This window comes from Ctenocephalides felis, unplaced genomic scaffold (genome assembly GCF_003426905.1).
Source record: "Ctenocephalides felis isolate EL2017-DRISC unplaced genomic scaffold, ASM342690v1 CF-g0.4_SCAFFOLD_01604, whole genome shotgun sequence".
NCBI classification, from domain to species: domain Eukaryota; kingdom Metazoa; phylum Arthropoda; class Insecta; order Siphonaptera; family Pulicidae; genus Ctenocephalides; species Ctenocephalides felis.
Window position 1 is genome coordinate 34,164,352 of NW_020537758.1, and position 17,805 is coordinate 34,182,156.

Sequence of the window (17,805 nt, forward strand, 5' to 3'; positions counted from 1 at the left end):
GCTGGCAAACTCATTAAATGCGATGAACATCAAGTTTTATTTTTTAGTATTCAGTCTTAAGATCGGCGGATTATCGAATCAAAAAACTATAAATCGTTCATTACAACAGCGCGCACGTGTGGCCCCCTCATCGCGATCGTAATGTAATATAAGGCTCATGTCAAACCAGAGGGAAGAGATTTAACAGTGTTTCAACGGAATTAACTTGATAGGGTAATATTTAGAGAAGCAAGCATGCTGCATAATATATGTAGAAGGAATTATTCCACGTTTTAATGAAAAATTATAAGCTGAATCTCACAATAGACATACCATTTCAAATAATTATTTTGTGAAATTTTAAATATGTAATTCCAAAGAATTCTTTCAGGTTCTAAGTTTAGTGAGGTCAATTATACAGATAAGAGCAAAAAGAAATAGGCTAAATAAAAAACTTTTCAAAATTTCCATTTCAGGATGTTCAAGGATTCTGCTATGTTCAACACAACTATAGGATGTTCAATCAAATCTTTTACGATGCAAACTTTTGAGGCGTTCAAACAACTTTTGAGGTAGATTTTTTCGTTGATTCTATACATTTTTTAATAAAAAATGTATTTATCATTTATGGCTCAAAATCAGATAATTCGATAAATAATGTCTAAATAATAAATCATTTCTTATTTAGTAAATATTTTTGTGTTAAGTTCACTGACAGATCATAATCCATTTATAAAAACATGTTATTGTTGAAATGCAGGATCAATTTCTAATCACTTTTTTGAGTTTCACGAATTTTTTAAAAATAGTAAAAATTAAAATTACAGATGAGGCTACTAGTATATACCAGAGAGAAGTCTATAAAGAAAATTCTGGAAAATTTCAGGTCCAGTAGAACTTGAGAAATCGTGGGCATCGTACTGGAAAAGACATTTCGGGGAGAAGTACGAGGTTCAGGTCTCTCAAAAGGATGGAAACAGAAAAGAGATCATGAGAGATCAACAAACAGCTGTATCTTCAGAAATGATATAAATTTTTAAAAATTCTCTCGTACACATATTCTTAAATACTCTAACTTCTAAAATATAAAAAAAAATACTTTTTTGAATTTCTACACTAGAATATCCCCTTAACTAAATACTATTCGCCCAGAGACAATTTTCAATTATATTTGCAATAGATCTGCTTGGTGTCTCATCTAGTAATCAGGGAATTTGTAAGGTGGAATATCAGTGCAAGTGAATTTTGTAGTTTGTAATTATTTTATAGTCTGGTATCGGCCTAATAATATAAGAATACAACAATAAAACCACCGAGTCACATTCGAAGAACACACTGCGTGTCTAAACAATGAAAGATATCAAAGGAAGCCCCAAGAGTTAAAATACTATTGTGCTATAACATTGTCGGTGCGCTTTCGAACTTACATTTTTTTTCTCCACCGGACCCATTCACATACACGAACGTCCCGCGGTGTGGGTGAAAACGCGAACGCTGGGTTTTTCAACCTATTTTTACTCATATGCCGACGACTTTTTATTTTTGCATTTTCTGTCTTTTGTAAAAGACTTTTATGAAAGATGGTTGCGCAATTTGGAATATTATTATAACGCGCTATATAGAAGATAAAAGTAATATCATATTTTATATAATTATTTTATCACTTTAAGCGTAAACCTTCATACTATTAATCTGTTAACCGGGCGTGTGTTTTCTCTATAATTTCATATTTTTAACTTCCCGTAGGATAAGTTATTGTAATGGGCCGAAAATCGGAATTGAAAATTTTTACATTTCTCGACGTTTTGAAGGTTTCTGAACGTTTTGGCATACCTCAGAAAAAATGGATGTGTGTGTGTATGTATGTATGGATACAATTTTTCGTCCACGTTTTCGGGCGTACGGATCAACCGATTTGAATAGTTCAAAAAACATTCAATTCCTCTTGATAGGGAGATGTGCTGATTAGTTTTTGGCAAAGGCAGGTCCAGCCGTCACGGAGATACGGAGCAAAGAGCGCAGAAAATAGAAATCGAGTTTTTGAGAGAACGGAGCATCCGATTTGAATAAACTAAAAAACATTCAATTAGTAATGATTGGGAGAAGTGGCTATTAGTTTTTAACAAATGCAGGCCCAGCCATTTCGAAGATACGGAGCTAAATGTACAAAAAATGGTAGTTTTTGAGAGAACTAAGCGTCCGATTTAATTGATTCAAAGAACTTTCTGCTTGTCTTAACAAAATAATTGATTTTGGAAAAAAATTGTAACATTTTGTTTTTTTAAATTTTTTGTATATCGAAAATAATTCAGATTTTATTTTTAATTCTGACTATAGTTCTAATATACTTTAAACAAATATATTCAATTTTGCAATTCAGTTTATATAATTCTTATAAATATTAGACAATGTTACAATATTTATAATAATCTATTTGAAAACATTCAGTATTCCTCGAACATTTCGTTACGGTGCGGGAAGTTCCAGCAATTTGCCTTAAGGCACGATGCCACCCACCCCACTAGTTATATTTTTATCTATAAAAAATAAATAAACTATGTAATATATATCAATATTTTTGAAGTACAAAAGAAAGCACGAAACAAGTATAAGTTTAATAGTCGATCGGAAATGCGCGGTAAACAGGTTGGGATCAATTTTCAGACACATATTTTTTGAAAATATGTAATTTAAATTATGACTATTGATATTTATTAGAATTATATAAAAATATAAACTATAATAGCAAATTGTTTTGTTATATGAATAATGATGTATTATTTTTTAAGCAAAAATTAATTATTCGTCTTAGTCAAATTAACAAACAGTAATAATATTTACTGTAATCTCTTAAACCAAACAATGTGTCTGACTGATAAATTTCAATTTTCTCTAATATGTGTGTGTTACCATAGGTCTTTGGTTGGCGAAGAGGAATGGCACGTGTCTAATGTGTCTGCATTGAGAGCCTCTGGTGTAAACGACAAGTGTATTCTCCTGGTTGTACGGTTGGTAGCAGCCGCTGCTACGGTTTTGTTCTCGAGTTTATATTGTGCCCTGGACTCAAGTACAGAATTGTATTCATATTCATTTCTATTGTTATTTTATATTGTGTTGAGTTGTGCTAGAGCTTGTAAGCGTATAGAACTATATGGCAGAAGGTTCGAGAAACTCAGAAACCATAAAATCTTGACGCTTTTCCGAGGTAACTAGGGAGAGTAGTGGAATCCATCAGTGAAGGCTACGGAATTTTGCGTAGACCTTTCGCTGGGGCAAAGATTTCGATGATTTTTGTAAAATGCAATTTTTTAATTCAATTAATGGATCTGGTATTTAACTTATAACTTTTTCAAGTACGTCAACTAAATCACAAATTCTACAGAGCTCTGATTAAATTTCTATAAATCAGACAGCTTTCATGACATTTCCTCTTATAGCAAATTTTGACTTCAAAGAATACGGTATTACTATGGAGGGAATTTCCATAAACTTATTTCTTTTTACTAATTACTTATGATGTCTCATTAATATAGCTATTTTCAATTATAACCAGGTATCTTAAATTCAAAATATATTCTTCATCTTTAATAGTACTCTTTGTTTTTTCAGAAAAGCTGAATGAAAAAGAAGTTCAGAAAACCCATGGATATGCAAGACCTTCATCTCTTGAAGAATCTCTTAATAAAAAAGAAACATCAAGCCTTGCAACATCAAGATAATAAATTATTTAAGCATTATTTGTTGTATTTGTATTTTGATTTTGTTTATCTTTAAAAGCTGTGAACTCTCATCAATTTAATTCTTTAAAATCCTGTAAATCTATATAAATGAATTAAAAATATATAAACTAAAAAATAAAAATAACCACACTTAATGTAACCAGATCTATTGGATTAGCAGAACTCTCCTCAATATATAATTTCATTAATATGCAAAAGATTTTTACTATATTTAAAAAAAAAACGAACAACATAATATCTCATTTCGACGCTGTTATTTTCATATGGAATTATTTGGTGTAGGCTAATATAAATAATAATTAATAACCATATTAAATGATGTTGTTTCTTGATCCATTTTCAACTTAACAGTGAAGTTCGTAAATCGTAAGTAATCAAATTCGTAAGTGAAATTGTGAACGATCTATAAAATCTTTTGACCCTAAGATTACTTTTATAGAATTATTGTGGGTTCAGTTAGTCTATGCTAAATAACTTTTAATAATTACATAAACTCGTGCTGCTATTTCTTGGTAGCTCTTTCACTTAGCAGTAGTAAGATTCGTCTTCATCTAGCATTTCTCTAAATGTGAGATCAAGTAAATTGTCAAGTGAATTGATCTACTTCTTCTAAAACTCATTGCAATATAATAATAAATAAACGGGAATCTGTTGATTTCTTGGCAATAAGATGATTTTCATACCATTATATGAATATTTAGTACCAATTTCTATCAAATACATAAAATCGTGCTGCTACTTCTTGATACCAACTTGGCATTGACATTCGTCTTCATCTAGTTCCCGCATACTGGAACTTGTCGCGTCAAGAAAATTGGTTCGCTTCTTAAAAAACCGTTTGCAACATAATTCCTTTTCGCGAAAGAAATAATAGTAAACAATCGAGAAAATCTAGACAATAAGGACAATTTAATGAATAGGACGTGGTGTATAATAGAAACAATAATAAACAGGACAAAGTGCTGAGCATACAGAGTAGAACACAATGCAGTGCCAGAGCGTAGAACTCGCGTACAGCGTGTTCAAGCAGAAAAGGGCATTGTTCATGTTTCCAGGAATGTAAAACAACATATTATTAATTTACGTTTACTCCGTTGCAGTTATATAAGCTGATTATATGCAACGCAAAAAAGGAGATCTTTTCGCATTTCCCTCTTTATTCATTATTTGTTTACTTTATTTTATATAAAGAAAGAGAAAGTAAAATGTTATGTACGAAATGTAACATATCTTGAATTATAAGAAAATCGACCTAATATTTTGTGCGTATAGTTTCAAACTGCCTCTTATTCGATTTCTATATTCCTAACAAAATAATATTAATTTACACACAATTCCTGAAAAAACATAAACAGTACATTATGTTAATTAATGAATTATTATATAAACAAATGTGCATTTCTTAAACTTCTTGAAAATCAATATACGTGTGTGAATAGTTCAAATTTGCCATAGGCTATTTCTAAATTGTAATTAGCTGCCCAATATGCTAGTCGCAAATTCACAATATCGTAGCTTTCGTAGCCTTTACATTAGATTACTGCTACTTTGAGTTGTTCCAAGAATATATAATCAAATTCAACCGTGAATATCTTAATTCTTCGATTTAAATAATTAAATAAAAGAATATAACTAATTTTCTTTATATAAATAAAAAATAATAGCTTCACCTACATCCCTTTGGCATGTAGTTAAATAATTAGCTCAAAGACACAAGGTGTTTTAGAATACAGTATTGAAAAGTTTTGAAATAGAAATTGACCCAAAACTGTTTGTACAAAATATATTAATAAAACTTATCTTTCATATTTTCTTTTAAAAAAAAACAATATACTGTATGACATCTAGTATCATTTTTTATTATAAAGGTTTTGTAGAAGGCTGTTGCCAGAAACAATCGCCAGCGGTTTTATAATTTTTATGTTTGTATGAACTGATTTTTTATTAAGAAAAACGTTTTACTATAATCTTTTAAATTTTTCCTATTTTTAATATAATTATATATATAACTTTTTTCAACATGGTAAGTACTTGTAATATATTGAAATGATGAAATATTTTTTAAATTTTTGTAAATTTTTGCTATGTTGACAGTTGATTCATGATGTGTCAACTATTTTTGTTTATAAATTTTACTTTTTTTCAGCGAGAGGTTTTATCAGTACACGTCGGCCAGGGAGGCGTTCAGATTGGAAATGCGTGTTGGGAATTATATTGCCTGGAACATGGAATTCAGCCGGATGGACAAATGCCTTCAGATAAAACTGTGGGAGGAGGAGATGACTCTTTCAGTACATTTTTCAGCGAGACAGGAGCAGGAAAGCACGTGCCACGAGCGGTCCTCATGGATTTGGAACCGACGGTAGTTGATGAAGTGCGGACGGGAACCTACAGACAACTGTTTCACCCAGAAACACTCATTACAGGTAAGATTTTTAGTTTTACAGAGTACGATTAGTGTATTAAACAAAATTAATTATTTTAATGAACAGGCAAAGAGGATGCTGCAAATAACTACGCCCGCGGTCATTACACAGTCGGCAAAGAAATGATGGATTTAGTTCTCGATCGCTTAAGAAAATTAGCCGATCAATGCGCTGGTATGCAAGGTTTTCTAATTTTCCATTCATTTGGGGGCGGCACTGGTTCGGGATTTGTATCCCTCATGATGGAACGTCTTGCTGTGGACTACGGAAAGAAAAGTAAGCTCGCCTTCTCTATTTATCCTTGCCCACAGATCTGCACAGCCGTCGTAGAACCGTATAACTCCATCTTGGCTTGTCATTCAACTATGGAGCTTTGCGATTGCGGTTTCATAATCGACAATGAAGCATTGTATGATGTATGCAGAAGAAACCTCGATATTGAAAGACCAACATACACCAACTTGAATCGACTTCTCGGGCAAGTTGTTTCTTCAATTACGGCGTCTTTGCGATTCGATGGTGCCGTGAACGTAGATTTCACTGAATTCCAAACAAACTTGGTGCCTTATCCACGAATTCACTTCCCACTGTCCACATATGCCCCTGTGATATCGGCTGAGAAAGCTTATCACGAAATTCTGGACACAAGTGAAATAACTAGCGCCTGTTTCGAACCGGCTAACCAACTGGTCAAATGCGATCCCAGGCATGGAAAATATATGGCGTGCTGCTTGCTGTTTCGTGGAGATGTCGTGCCTAAGGATGTGAATGCAACGATAGCCACTATCAAATCAAAACGAAGCATTCAGTTCGTGGATTGGTGTCCCACTGGATTCAAAGTAGGTTTGAACTATCAGCCGCCGACGGTCGTTCCGGGTGGCGATTTAGCTAAAGTGCAAAGGGCAGTGTGCATGCTTTCCAATACCACGGCCATAGCGGAGGCATGGGCAAGATTAGATCATAAGTTCGATCTCATGTACGCAAAGCGTGCGTTTGTCCACTGGTACGTCGGCGAGGGTATGGAGGAAGGAGAATTTGCCGAAGCCCGAGAAGATTTGGCAGGCCTGGAGAAGGATTATGAAGAAGTGGGAATGGATTCGGGAGAAGGAGAAGCGGAAGGCGAAGGCGAATATTAATTTTTCTTAGCTATATATTAATATTTTGATTGTGACGGTTAAATTTTATTTATATTAGTACTTTAGCGACCCTGACTTTTAGTTTGTAAAATATTGAAATACAAGATTATTTTTATATACATTTATTTTAGTACTAGGATACGATTCCTATGTATAAAAGTATGAATTAATAGTATAATGCTATAATATAATCCAAATACTTTTAACTCATAGAGCTTTTCACTTATTATTGAAAACTCATATATTCAATCTAATTCAATGCAATCAAATTATACATTTTTGAAAATTGAAATTTGAATCTGCTCGATAAACGTATGTGCCAGTATCACTTTTCTTAACTCTTGAGAGATATTTAAACGTTCGTTTTACGTAATAATTACTACAGTTCTGTTTAACGCTTTTGGCTGAAATCAATATATTTATAATAAGAATTTTAATACATTCAATTGCTTTTTTACTTTCCGCCGCCAGCGCCACCACCACAAGATTGATTTAATCCAGTGGCTCGGTCAACGCGAGTTTTCGAACACACATTATGAACGGTCTCGTGTTTTTGCATGGGTCTATTGTTGAAATCCGTTTGGTCTTTCTGAATATTCCGAACAAGTGAAGATATCGTCATATCGCGCTTCCTCTAACTCCATAAATTTCCTTCTGTGCGGCAGGAACGGAAAATCGAAATTCATCGTCAATTGTTTAACAATAATAGATCACTCAACGGCACCGTTCATTGTAGAATCCCCTATTCTATGACGTAATATCGTCCTTTCATACAGAACACTCCTGTCGAACAGGCCGGGCTGAACTTGTTAATACAATGCCTTTTAAATGATTCTTTTTGTAGATTCCATCATTATCGTATATATAGATAAAGAATGGAATGATATTGATTTTCGGTAGACAAACCGCATTGTTGAAATTCAACATCATTGATTCAGGATTTTCAATTTCCTTATTCAAACAGTCGGGACTGCATTTTATATAATAGAAAGATTTTTAAGTAAAAAGATTTTAAAATCGAAATGTTGCAATTAAAGATAATTATTTGAAATAATATTAAAATATTTTTTTGAAGCTGGTTTTTGAATGCATTATTTTGGTATAATATAGACTTTGATTTACGCTAATAGTATTCTACTGTTCAAAAAGATTATCAGTATTTATAATAATAAAATACTAACAATATAAAAAACAATATTAAACATACATGCGTCACAATGCGTAGGAGGGTAGACCTTTAAAATTAATAGTACTTATAAGATTGAGAAAATAGAACTCAATAATTATAAATTCTTTGATAAACTTATAAATAGTAAGCAATTTGAAACAAGAACAAACTTACAAGTACAATGAGAAATTAAAATTGTAAATGTAAATTTTAGATGGGTCGTTACTGAAAAACTTGAAGCAGGATCGCACACTCGGAAATGTGGTGAGTACCTAACTAAATTTAAAATTAAATAATTATTGATTCATCAATAAATGTTTTTTTTTCAGATTTAGAGTGGATCGCGTTAGAAAGATGGTCTCAACAATAAGCAGTTTCAAGCAAGATCACAGACTTGGAAATATGGTGAGAAATTAAACTAAGAGATAAATTTGAAATACTACTATACAAATATATATTAGGGTGGTCCTCAATATGGTCATTTTCGAATTTCCCTGCTCCCAAGGGCTCAAATGGTTCCAAATTGATAAAAAACAATTCTCTGGAAGTTTTAGCTGCTAATATTAACGTTTAGATAGAGCGCAATTCAATCAAACTTCGTATGCAAATAGCATGGAAAAAATTTTGAAAATTAAAAAAAAAGTTTTACATATAACTTAGCGACAAATGAATGAGTTTTATTCATTCATTTGTTCGCTAAATTACATCTAAAAAACATTTTTAAAATTTTCGAAAAATTTTCCATGCTATTTTCATACAAAACTTAGATTGAATTGCGCTCTATCTAAACGTTAATATTAAGAGCTAAAACTTTCAGAGAATTGTTTTTTATCAATTTCGAACCATTTGAGCCTTTGGGAGCAAGGAAATTCGAAAATGTCCATATTAAGGACCACCCTAATATATATATATATATATATATATATATATATATATATATATACATTTAAATATAGTGTGACCATAGCCCTCAAAAGTAAAAACTTGAAAAATAATTATTTGAAATTAGTATACCATGGTATGCTTTAGACTCATAGGTTCGTATGCAATAAAAATGTAGTTTTGAATACATAATTGCCAAACTTTTAATTTGATTTAATTACCGTACGTAATTTATTAATAATTATTATTGTTGGCATATCAGAAATTCTTCGCTATGAACCATGCAAGTTTTAAATGAATATAAAAATTAAAAATATCTTCATTTTTATTAGGTGACGCCTGAGATAGACACTTCATATTGCACATGCATTGTTATTAATCAAAGGTATAGTACTTAATAACATAACTTCGATTTAATACAAATGTGTATAATTATATATTTTTTTTTAAATTCTTCTAATAGCCCAGTTCTAAATTTTATCAGCAGACACTCATGAACAACCCTCACCTTGACCCATGAACGAATTAAAGTCATCCAGCGCAGAGTACCAAGCAATCTCATCACCATTATCCCTTATTCAGGGCCCATTGAGGTATAAATAACATATACTTTAACATACACGAAACTATTATTTCGGCATTTTATATTGACATTTTTTCACTAATCCGGTTCTGAATTTCATCAGGAGACACCCGCCACCCTTTCCTACAGACACACATACGATTTTGAGTTATCCCGAAGCCGAAGTATGAGGCGGGAGCTACCCTCATTCGTCCATTCTTCCTATTCAGGCGCTACGGTTTTGCATTGTGGCGTTTGGAGCGACGTAGAGCCGTGTCGGATGGGTCTTCGCATCGCCGTGGAAGGGTATGCGATAGAGGATTGGAGAGGAATTTGTCAATGTTAGAGATATGAGTAATAATTTTTATTCTTATTGAGTACTTTCTTACTAGATAGGTATTTGTTAACTTTCCGTAGGGCAAGTTATAGTAATCGAAAAAAAATTGAAAATGAAAATTTTTATATATCTTTACGTTTCAAAACATTCTGAACATTTGGCATACCTTAGAAAAAATGGATGTATGTGTGTGTGTGCGTGTATGTGTGTGTGTTTGGATACAAATTTTCGTCGACGATTTCGGAAACACGGATGAAGCGATGTGAATAATTCAAAAAACATTCGATTCGTATTGATAAAGAGACGTGCTGATTAGTTTTTGGCAAAAGCAGGTCTAGCCGTTCCGAAAATATGGGGCAAATAGTGTCAAAAACGGTAACTCAGTTTTTAAGAGAACGGAGCGTCCGATTTGAATGACATTTTACTTGTAATAAGATGAAAAACTGATCAAATTTTCATGAAGGCAGGTCTAGCGGTTTCGGAGATCTAGTAAAAAAAGGAATTAGCGGTCAAAAATGATCATTAGACATATGCACATCAAATTATCAGATATTTTATAGAGATTTTAACAATAAGTATAAATTTTGTTTACAATCCTATGGATTCCGTACCAATGTTTAGCCGTTAGACAGGGACGCGGCGCTTACGCGCTTTGATATTTTGTTTCTATGCAGTATCCAAGTTCAAAATTTCCAAAATATTTCAAAATAAATTTTTCTTCAAAAAGTCTTTTTTTTTCAAAAAAGTACATTTTTGTCAAAAATTTATAGATTCTCAAAAATCTAATTTTTTCAGAGTAATTTTTTTTTCAAAAATGTTAATCTTTTTAAAAAAAAATAATTTTTGGTACGGGAAGTTCCAGCAATTTGCCTTAAGGCACGATGCCATGCGCCCCACTAGTTTTATTTTTAATTCGAAGGAGAAGTGGGTCTCAACTGAGAATCCGATTTGCAAATTCAATTGTTCTCAATTCATTTCATTCTGAATCATTTGGCACAAAATTCAGAAAATTATGTAAGCTTGTATATTATTATATATATTTATGTAATAAATTTTTCTTCTCGACTCTTTCCCGTAAACGGCAAACACCGATTTGAATCATTTCAATTTTAATAAAACTCAACTATAAAATTTATATCTAACACAGTATACTGTTTTTGTAATATTTTATTTAACAATATTATTTTCACAAATATTACAAGACTATGATTTACCTTATCATCAGAGTTCTGAATAAATCATTTCAATTATATGTGAAAACGAAATCTTCCAACATTGTCTAGTGTTGATTGTTACTGTCGTACTATCTACACAAGACAATAATTGAAGATTTTCATGTCTATATATAATTAAAATATATTATTGATGTTTACACTGCTGATGAGAAAAATAACAGCCTCAAAATGTGAGAAACTCTATAATTTAATAAAGCAAAAAAGTGCTATGTGCTCATATTCATAAAATTATATTCTTTTAAATTTAGTTTACACACACACGTATATATATATACTAGGATGGTCCTTAATAAAGGGATAAAAAACAATTCTCTGAAATTTTTATCTCTTAATATTAACTTTTAGATAGTGCGCAATTCAATCAAACTCTGTATGGAAATAGCATGGAAAAAATTTTGAAAATTACAAAAAAAAATTTTTAGGTATAAATTATAGCGACAAATGAATTAAAAGTGAAAACTCGTGTTATTTTTTATTGAAAATTCAACGCTCTGCAAAATTTTTGAGAAATTTTTCATGCTGTTTTCATACAAAACTTTGATTGAATTGCCTCTATCTAAAAGACAATATTAAGAGCTAAAACTTTCAGAGAATTTTTTTATCAATTTGGAACCATTTGGGCCTTGGGAGCAAGAAAATTCGAAAATGTCCATATTAGGACCATCCTTATATATACATATATTAAATGTTAAATATGAACAATACAACACTAAGATTTTTAACACACACTTTTTAATAATTACAGACGTTTCGAGACCAAGGGATGCCTCATCTTCAGTGTATCATGGTCTCGAAACGTTTGTAATTATTAAATAAAGTGTGTGTTATAAATCTGAGTGTTGTATTGTTCATATTTAACATTTAATGTTCGTTTCACTCACATTTCAAAATTCTATAATACATATTTATATATAGATATTTTGTAGAGCTTCGAACAGAGAATCTAAAAAGTAGTAAAAAACAAAAAAGGTTTTTGTTTTTTATTATATTTTGGATTCTTTGTTCGAAGCTCTACAAAATATTTACAAATCCAAGACTTTACCATCTAATAAATATATATATATATATATATATATATATATATATATATATCTGTGTGTGTATACATATATAATTAGCAAATCAATTAACATTGATAATTCCTCGTTTATACGTTTCGGCGCTTCATCTTGCCATCATTCAACAACTCAGGAAAAACAAAGTACAAAATTATAACATTAATAACGAAACGTTATTACTTTGTGTTTTGTTCTTCGTGATTTGATGAATGATGGATATGGTGGAATAAATAAAGGATTATCTATTTTAAATATATTGTTACTATGGTTGAAACTGCAGAAATCTTAGGCAACGTCAACCTATTTTTTTCATCCAATATTATATAGGCTTATGCAAAATTCAACAATTTCTTAAATGTTGCATTGTTTATAATCACTCTCCGCCTATTTTTCAGATCTGTCGCTGTGTGTGTGTGATATAGAATACTTTACATATTCAGCCTTCTCCTAGAAGAGAGTTTCGCAGAACTTTATTAATAATCGAAACAAAGCAACTCCCAAGCTTTTAGAATATCGGACAATATAGACGGACACAATGGCCCGGCACTGAATGAGTATGCGGTGCAGTAGTGTTGCCGAGAATGAGACCGAACGGGTAATAACAACATGGAAGGAGCACTTCGATTTGTCATCTTGTAAATCACAAATTAGTAAAAAAAATATTGTGTAAATAATAATTGTATTAGTCAATACATTGCTGTAAACATTGTTTATTATTGTAACAAACATAATTGTATAATAAAGATTTTTATGCTCGTGTGTTTAATTTTTTTTACAGGTTCTTCTAGACTAGACAACAATTCGATTCAGGTGCAAGGTAAGTTTTCACAGCAATTGATACCAATATTTAATGTCTACCCATTTTCAGTAATAAATCATGATAGTTAAGTAATAAATTTTAGGTTTAAGTTTAAGTTTTATTCTATGCACTTCGCTTTAAGAAGGGCCAATTCTCGGATAAAATACAATGTTATGGGTGCAATGTTATGGGTGCACGGGTCTATCTTCGTATGAATTGAAAGTAACGGACTCTCAGAAGGCTATGTATTTTCTATGAGATCAGGCGTTTTACAAACACGTATGTGTGATCAAAGAGACATCAGAAAGTTGTACTTGATAAAATTGATGCTTAAAGTTTTTGCATTCTCTAGGGTAGGTTTTATATGCAAAAAAACGCCCAATCGCAATATATACGCAAATATATAGCTTTTTGACAGCTACTACCAGCCCATACGAACATAGACCCGTAACATAGTTTTGCCATAAGCTTTCAAATTATCCGAGAATTGGCCCTATAGAATATCTACTATTCAGTAACATTTTAACATCATATCACACTAAAAAGTTACTAAATGCCTTCTCAGACAGCAATAGACTGAAGCATTATTGTAACAGACATAATTGTATAATAAAGATTTTTATGTTCGTGGGTTTAATTTTTTTAACAGGTTCTTCTAGACTAGCCAACAATTCGATTCAAGTGCAAGGTATGTTTTCACAGCAATTGATACCAATATTTAATGTCTACAGATTTTCAGTAAAAAAATAATGATAGATAAGTAATAAATTTTAAGTTTAAGTTTAAGTTTAAGTTCTATTCTATACAGGTTTATCAAATTCACGGGCTATTTCTCGGATAAAATACAATGTTATGGTAACGCTATGTTACGGGTCTATCTTCGTATGAATTGATAGTAACAGACCCTGAGATGTATTTTTCCCATGTATTTTCTATGAGACCAGGCGTTTTACAAATAAAACCTAACTACACGTATGTGTTATCAAAGACAACAGAAAGTTGCACTTAATAAAATTGATATTTGAAGTTTGTGCATTCTGTAGGTTAGGTTTTGTATGCAAAGAACGCCTAATCGCACGCAAATATATAGCTTTTTGACTCATACCAACATAGACCCGTAACATAGTATTGCTATAACATTCTAAATTATCCGAGAATTGGCCCCATAGAATATCTACCATTCAGTAACGTTTTAACATAATATTACATTAAAGTTATTAAATGCCTTCTTAGACGGCAATAGACCGAAGCATATATAAGGAAATTACTGAAGTATAGGAAAAAAGTATCAACGATCCGAAGTATCAGTTAGATACTGATTGTAGAAGTGACATTTTCAGAACTTCATGTTTCAATTGTTCTAACTGTATAGCATAATTTATCTTTTTTTTTAAATACTTCTAAATCAAATTATATTAAGCAAAAAGTGCCTAGGTACTTGATCATGTTTTAATTAAGATAAGCATAATTTGGTTTTACCAAATTCTCGAACTTATCCCCGAGTTATAACTGATTAAAGACAAGAAATTAATGTCTCTGCATGAGGAAATTTATATTTATTTTTTTAAGTTACAAATTATGACTTTAAATTAATATTTAAAACTAAGTATGATATTTGTTGGACGTTTAAATTAAAGTGGGTTTGGCAGAAAATAATTAATATTTAAAATAAAGTATAAGATTTGTTAAACGTTTAAATTAAAGTGGGTGCGGCAGAAGAAACTTATACTACATCTAGGCCTTAGAAGCTATCTAGAAGCATCTAGTATCACCTAGTGTAAGGCTTCCATATCTTCCAATTCTAATTATTTAAAATATGTAGTTAGATAAAGTGTCATATACTGTGAGGCATAGATATCTCCAAATTCTGAATATTGAAAAGTATCTAGTTATATAAAAAATAGAATATAATCTTTGACTACATCAGGAGTGCCATTTAACGTAAGGCATCGATGTCTTCAAATTCAGATTATTGAAAAGTATCTAGTTAGATGAAAAATAGAAGAAAACTCATGGTACTATATCAAAAATGTCATTTACTGTAAGCCATCGATATCTCCAAATTCTGATTGTTAAAAAGTATCTAGTTAGATAAAGAATAGAACAAAACTTTTGGTACTACATCTAAAATGTCACTTACTGTAAGGCATCGATATCTCCAAATTCTGAATATTGGAAAGTATCTAGTTACATAAAAAATAGAATATAACTCTTGATACTACATCAGGAGTGTCATTTACTGTAAGGCATCGATATCTCCAAATTCTGATTATTGAAAAATATTTTTTTAGATAAAAATGGTACAAAACTTTTGGTACTACATCTGATATGCCATTTACTGTAAGGCATCGATATTTCCAAATTCTGATTATTGAAAAGTATCTAATTAGATAAATAATGGAACAAAACTCTTGGTACCACATCTAGAAAGTCATTTACTGTAAGGCATCGATATCTCCAAATTCTGTATTGAAATGTATCTAGTTAAGAATAAAACTCTTGGGATATCTGAAATGTCATTTACTGTAAGGCATCGACATCTCCAAATTCTGATTGTTGAAAAGTATGTAGTTAGATAAATAATAGAACAAAACTGTTGGTACTACATCTGAAATGTCATTTACTGTAATGCATCGATATCTCCAAATTCTGAGAAGTATCTAGTTAGATAAATACTAGAACAGAACTTTTGCTCCTACATCTATAATGTCATTTACTGTAATGCATCGATATCTCGAAATTCTGAGAAGTATCTAGTTAGATAAATAATAGAACAAAACTCTTGGTACTACATCTAAAATGTCATTTACTGTAAGGCGATAAGTCGATATCTCCAAATTCTGATTATTGAAATGTATCTAGTTAAGAACAAAACTCTTGGTACTACACCTAGACAATATTAGAATACTCCGTGGTCATTTATTGTAAGGCATCGATATCTCCAAATTCTGATTATTGCAAAGTATCTAGTTAGATAAATAATAAAACAAAACTCTTGCTCCTACATCTATAATGTCATTCACTGTAATGCATCAATATCTCCAAACTCTGAGAAGTATCTAGTTAGATAAATACTAGAACAAAAACTCTTGGTACTACATCTAAAATGTCATTTACTGGAAGGCATCAATATCTCCAAATTCTGATTGTTGAAAAGTATCTAGTTAGATAAAAAATAGAACAAAACTCTTGGCACTGCATCCAAAATGTCATTTACTGTAAGGCATCGACATCTCTGAAATCTGATTATTGAAAAGTATCTAGTTAGCATCACTTTTATCACCAAACTAACTCACAAACACATCCGAATCCCAGCCACCATATTGAAGTAGACACAATGGAATGATGAGCTGAAGAGTGTGAGTTGCTGTAAGCCGGCTATTATCAAACATCATTCTACGCGAGAGAAAGATCTATATGCAGGATTTTATCATTGTGCATATTCTGTTTCCTATACGTCCGTTATACGTTGCCTTCGTTGTATTGCGTTATACGATCTCTGTTCTGTATGCAAAACAGTTTCTTTGAAAAGCGCGTACGCGTGTATTATGTATTGTGAATTGTAAATCGTGAATTGTGAATCGCAAAGCGACGAGCTAACTGGGTAAATTAGGTAAATTTCTGTTGGACACCACCAGGATATAAGTTGACTTGGGCAGGCGACACATTCCTAACGATTAAATTCTTTGATCCCCACATTTTCTGGCTACAACTTTTGGGATGCATATATGACCCTTGTTTTGGTAACAGTTTCAAAAAATCACTTGCAAGATCTTTAGATTGTTCCTAAAAAGAATTAGTTAATTATGACCATGGCCTATAACTTCTTTGCTCTATCTAGAGATAGTGCTTGTATCCATCCAGTATAAAATTTTGAAAAAGCCTTGATGTCGAATAACTGTAGTGGGGTGTTATATATTCCTATTTCATCCTAGATTAGCCTCATGCTTATCATCTTAATCTTGCTTTTCTTAAGATACTTTTTTTACCTCTGATTAGACTTATCTATCGCGTATGATTGCAAAGAATAAATATGAGTAAACATGCTTTCCTGTTCACTTTTTTTTTTGTTTGGCCTACACACGAAAAAACATAATTCTAGTTAATAATTTGATACATTCCAAAATCATTAACATTCTCATTTTGATTCCACAGGGTACAGAACTATATCTATATAAAACAATACTTTGTAGTTTGTACGCAGCCCACTTTCAAACATAAAATTTAAATTTGGCTCAGTTGATCCCTAATTTTTAGAGCAATTAAAAAATTAGATTTAGTTTCAGAGTTCCAGATCCAATATCTTATTCTTAGATAAGCTTACTCTTTTATATTTATAACCATTTTTTTCATAGCAATTTAAAGAAGTAGAATAAGCAGTGTTCTTTCACAAAATAAAGAATTGTACACATTTTTGCAGTGGCAGGGCTAGCGGTTTAGGAGTTCCAAGAAGAAAACATAAATAAAAAAAATATATTTGGTG

At 31.4% G+C, this 17,805-nt stretch overlaps 1 protein-coding gene across 1 annotated transcript; it reads left to right on the plus strand.

Annotated features, from left to right (window-relative positions):
• Nucleotides 1–887: 887 nt before the first annotated feature.
• On the plus strand, nucleotides 888–7,281 carry LOC113373126 (tubulin alpha-1 chain-like). Its single transcript, XM_026613440.1, has 3 exons — nucleotides 888–923; nucleotides 5,866–6,145; nucleotides 6,212–7,281. The coding sequence occupies exons 2-3, from the start codon at nucleotides 5,968–5,970 to the stop codon at nucleotides 7,279–7,281; spliced, it is 1,248 nt and encodes a 415-aa protein (XP_026469225.1). The 5' UTR covers nucleotides 888–923; nucleotides 5,866–5,967.
• Nucleotides 7,282–17,805: the final 10,524 nt, after the last annotated feature.

Bases quoted from the DNA above. Each gene is read 5' to 3' on its own strand.
- LOC113373126 (XM_026613440.1), top strand. From the start codon at position 5,968: ATGCCTTCAGATAAAACTGTGGGAGGAGGAGATGACTCTTTCAGTACA. The intron at 6,146-6,211 runs GTAAGATTTTTA...TTTAATGAACAG, and splicing joins CCCAGAAACACTCATTACAG to GCAAAGAGGATGCTGCAAAT.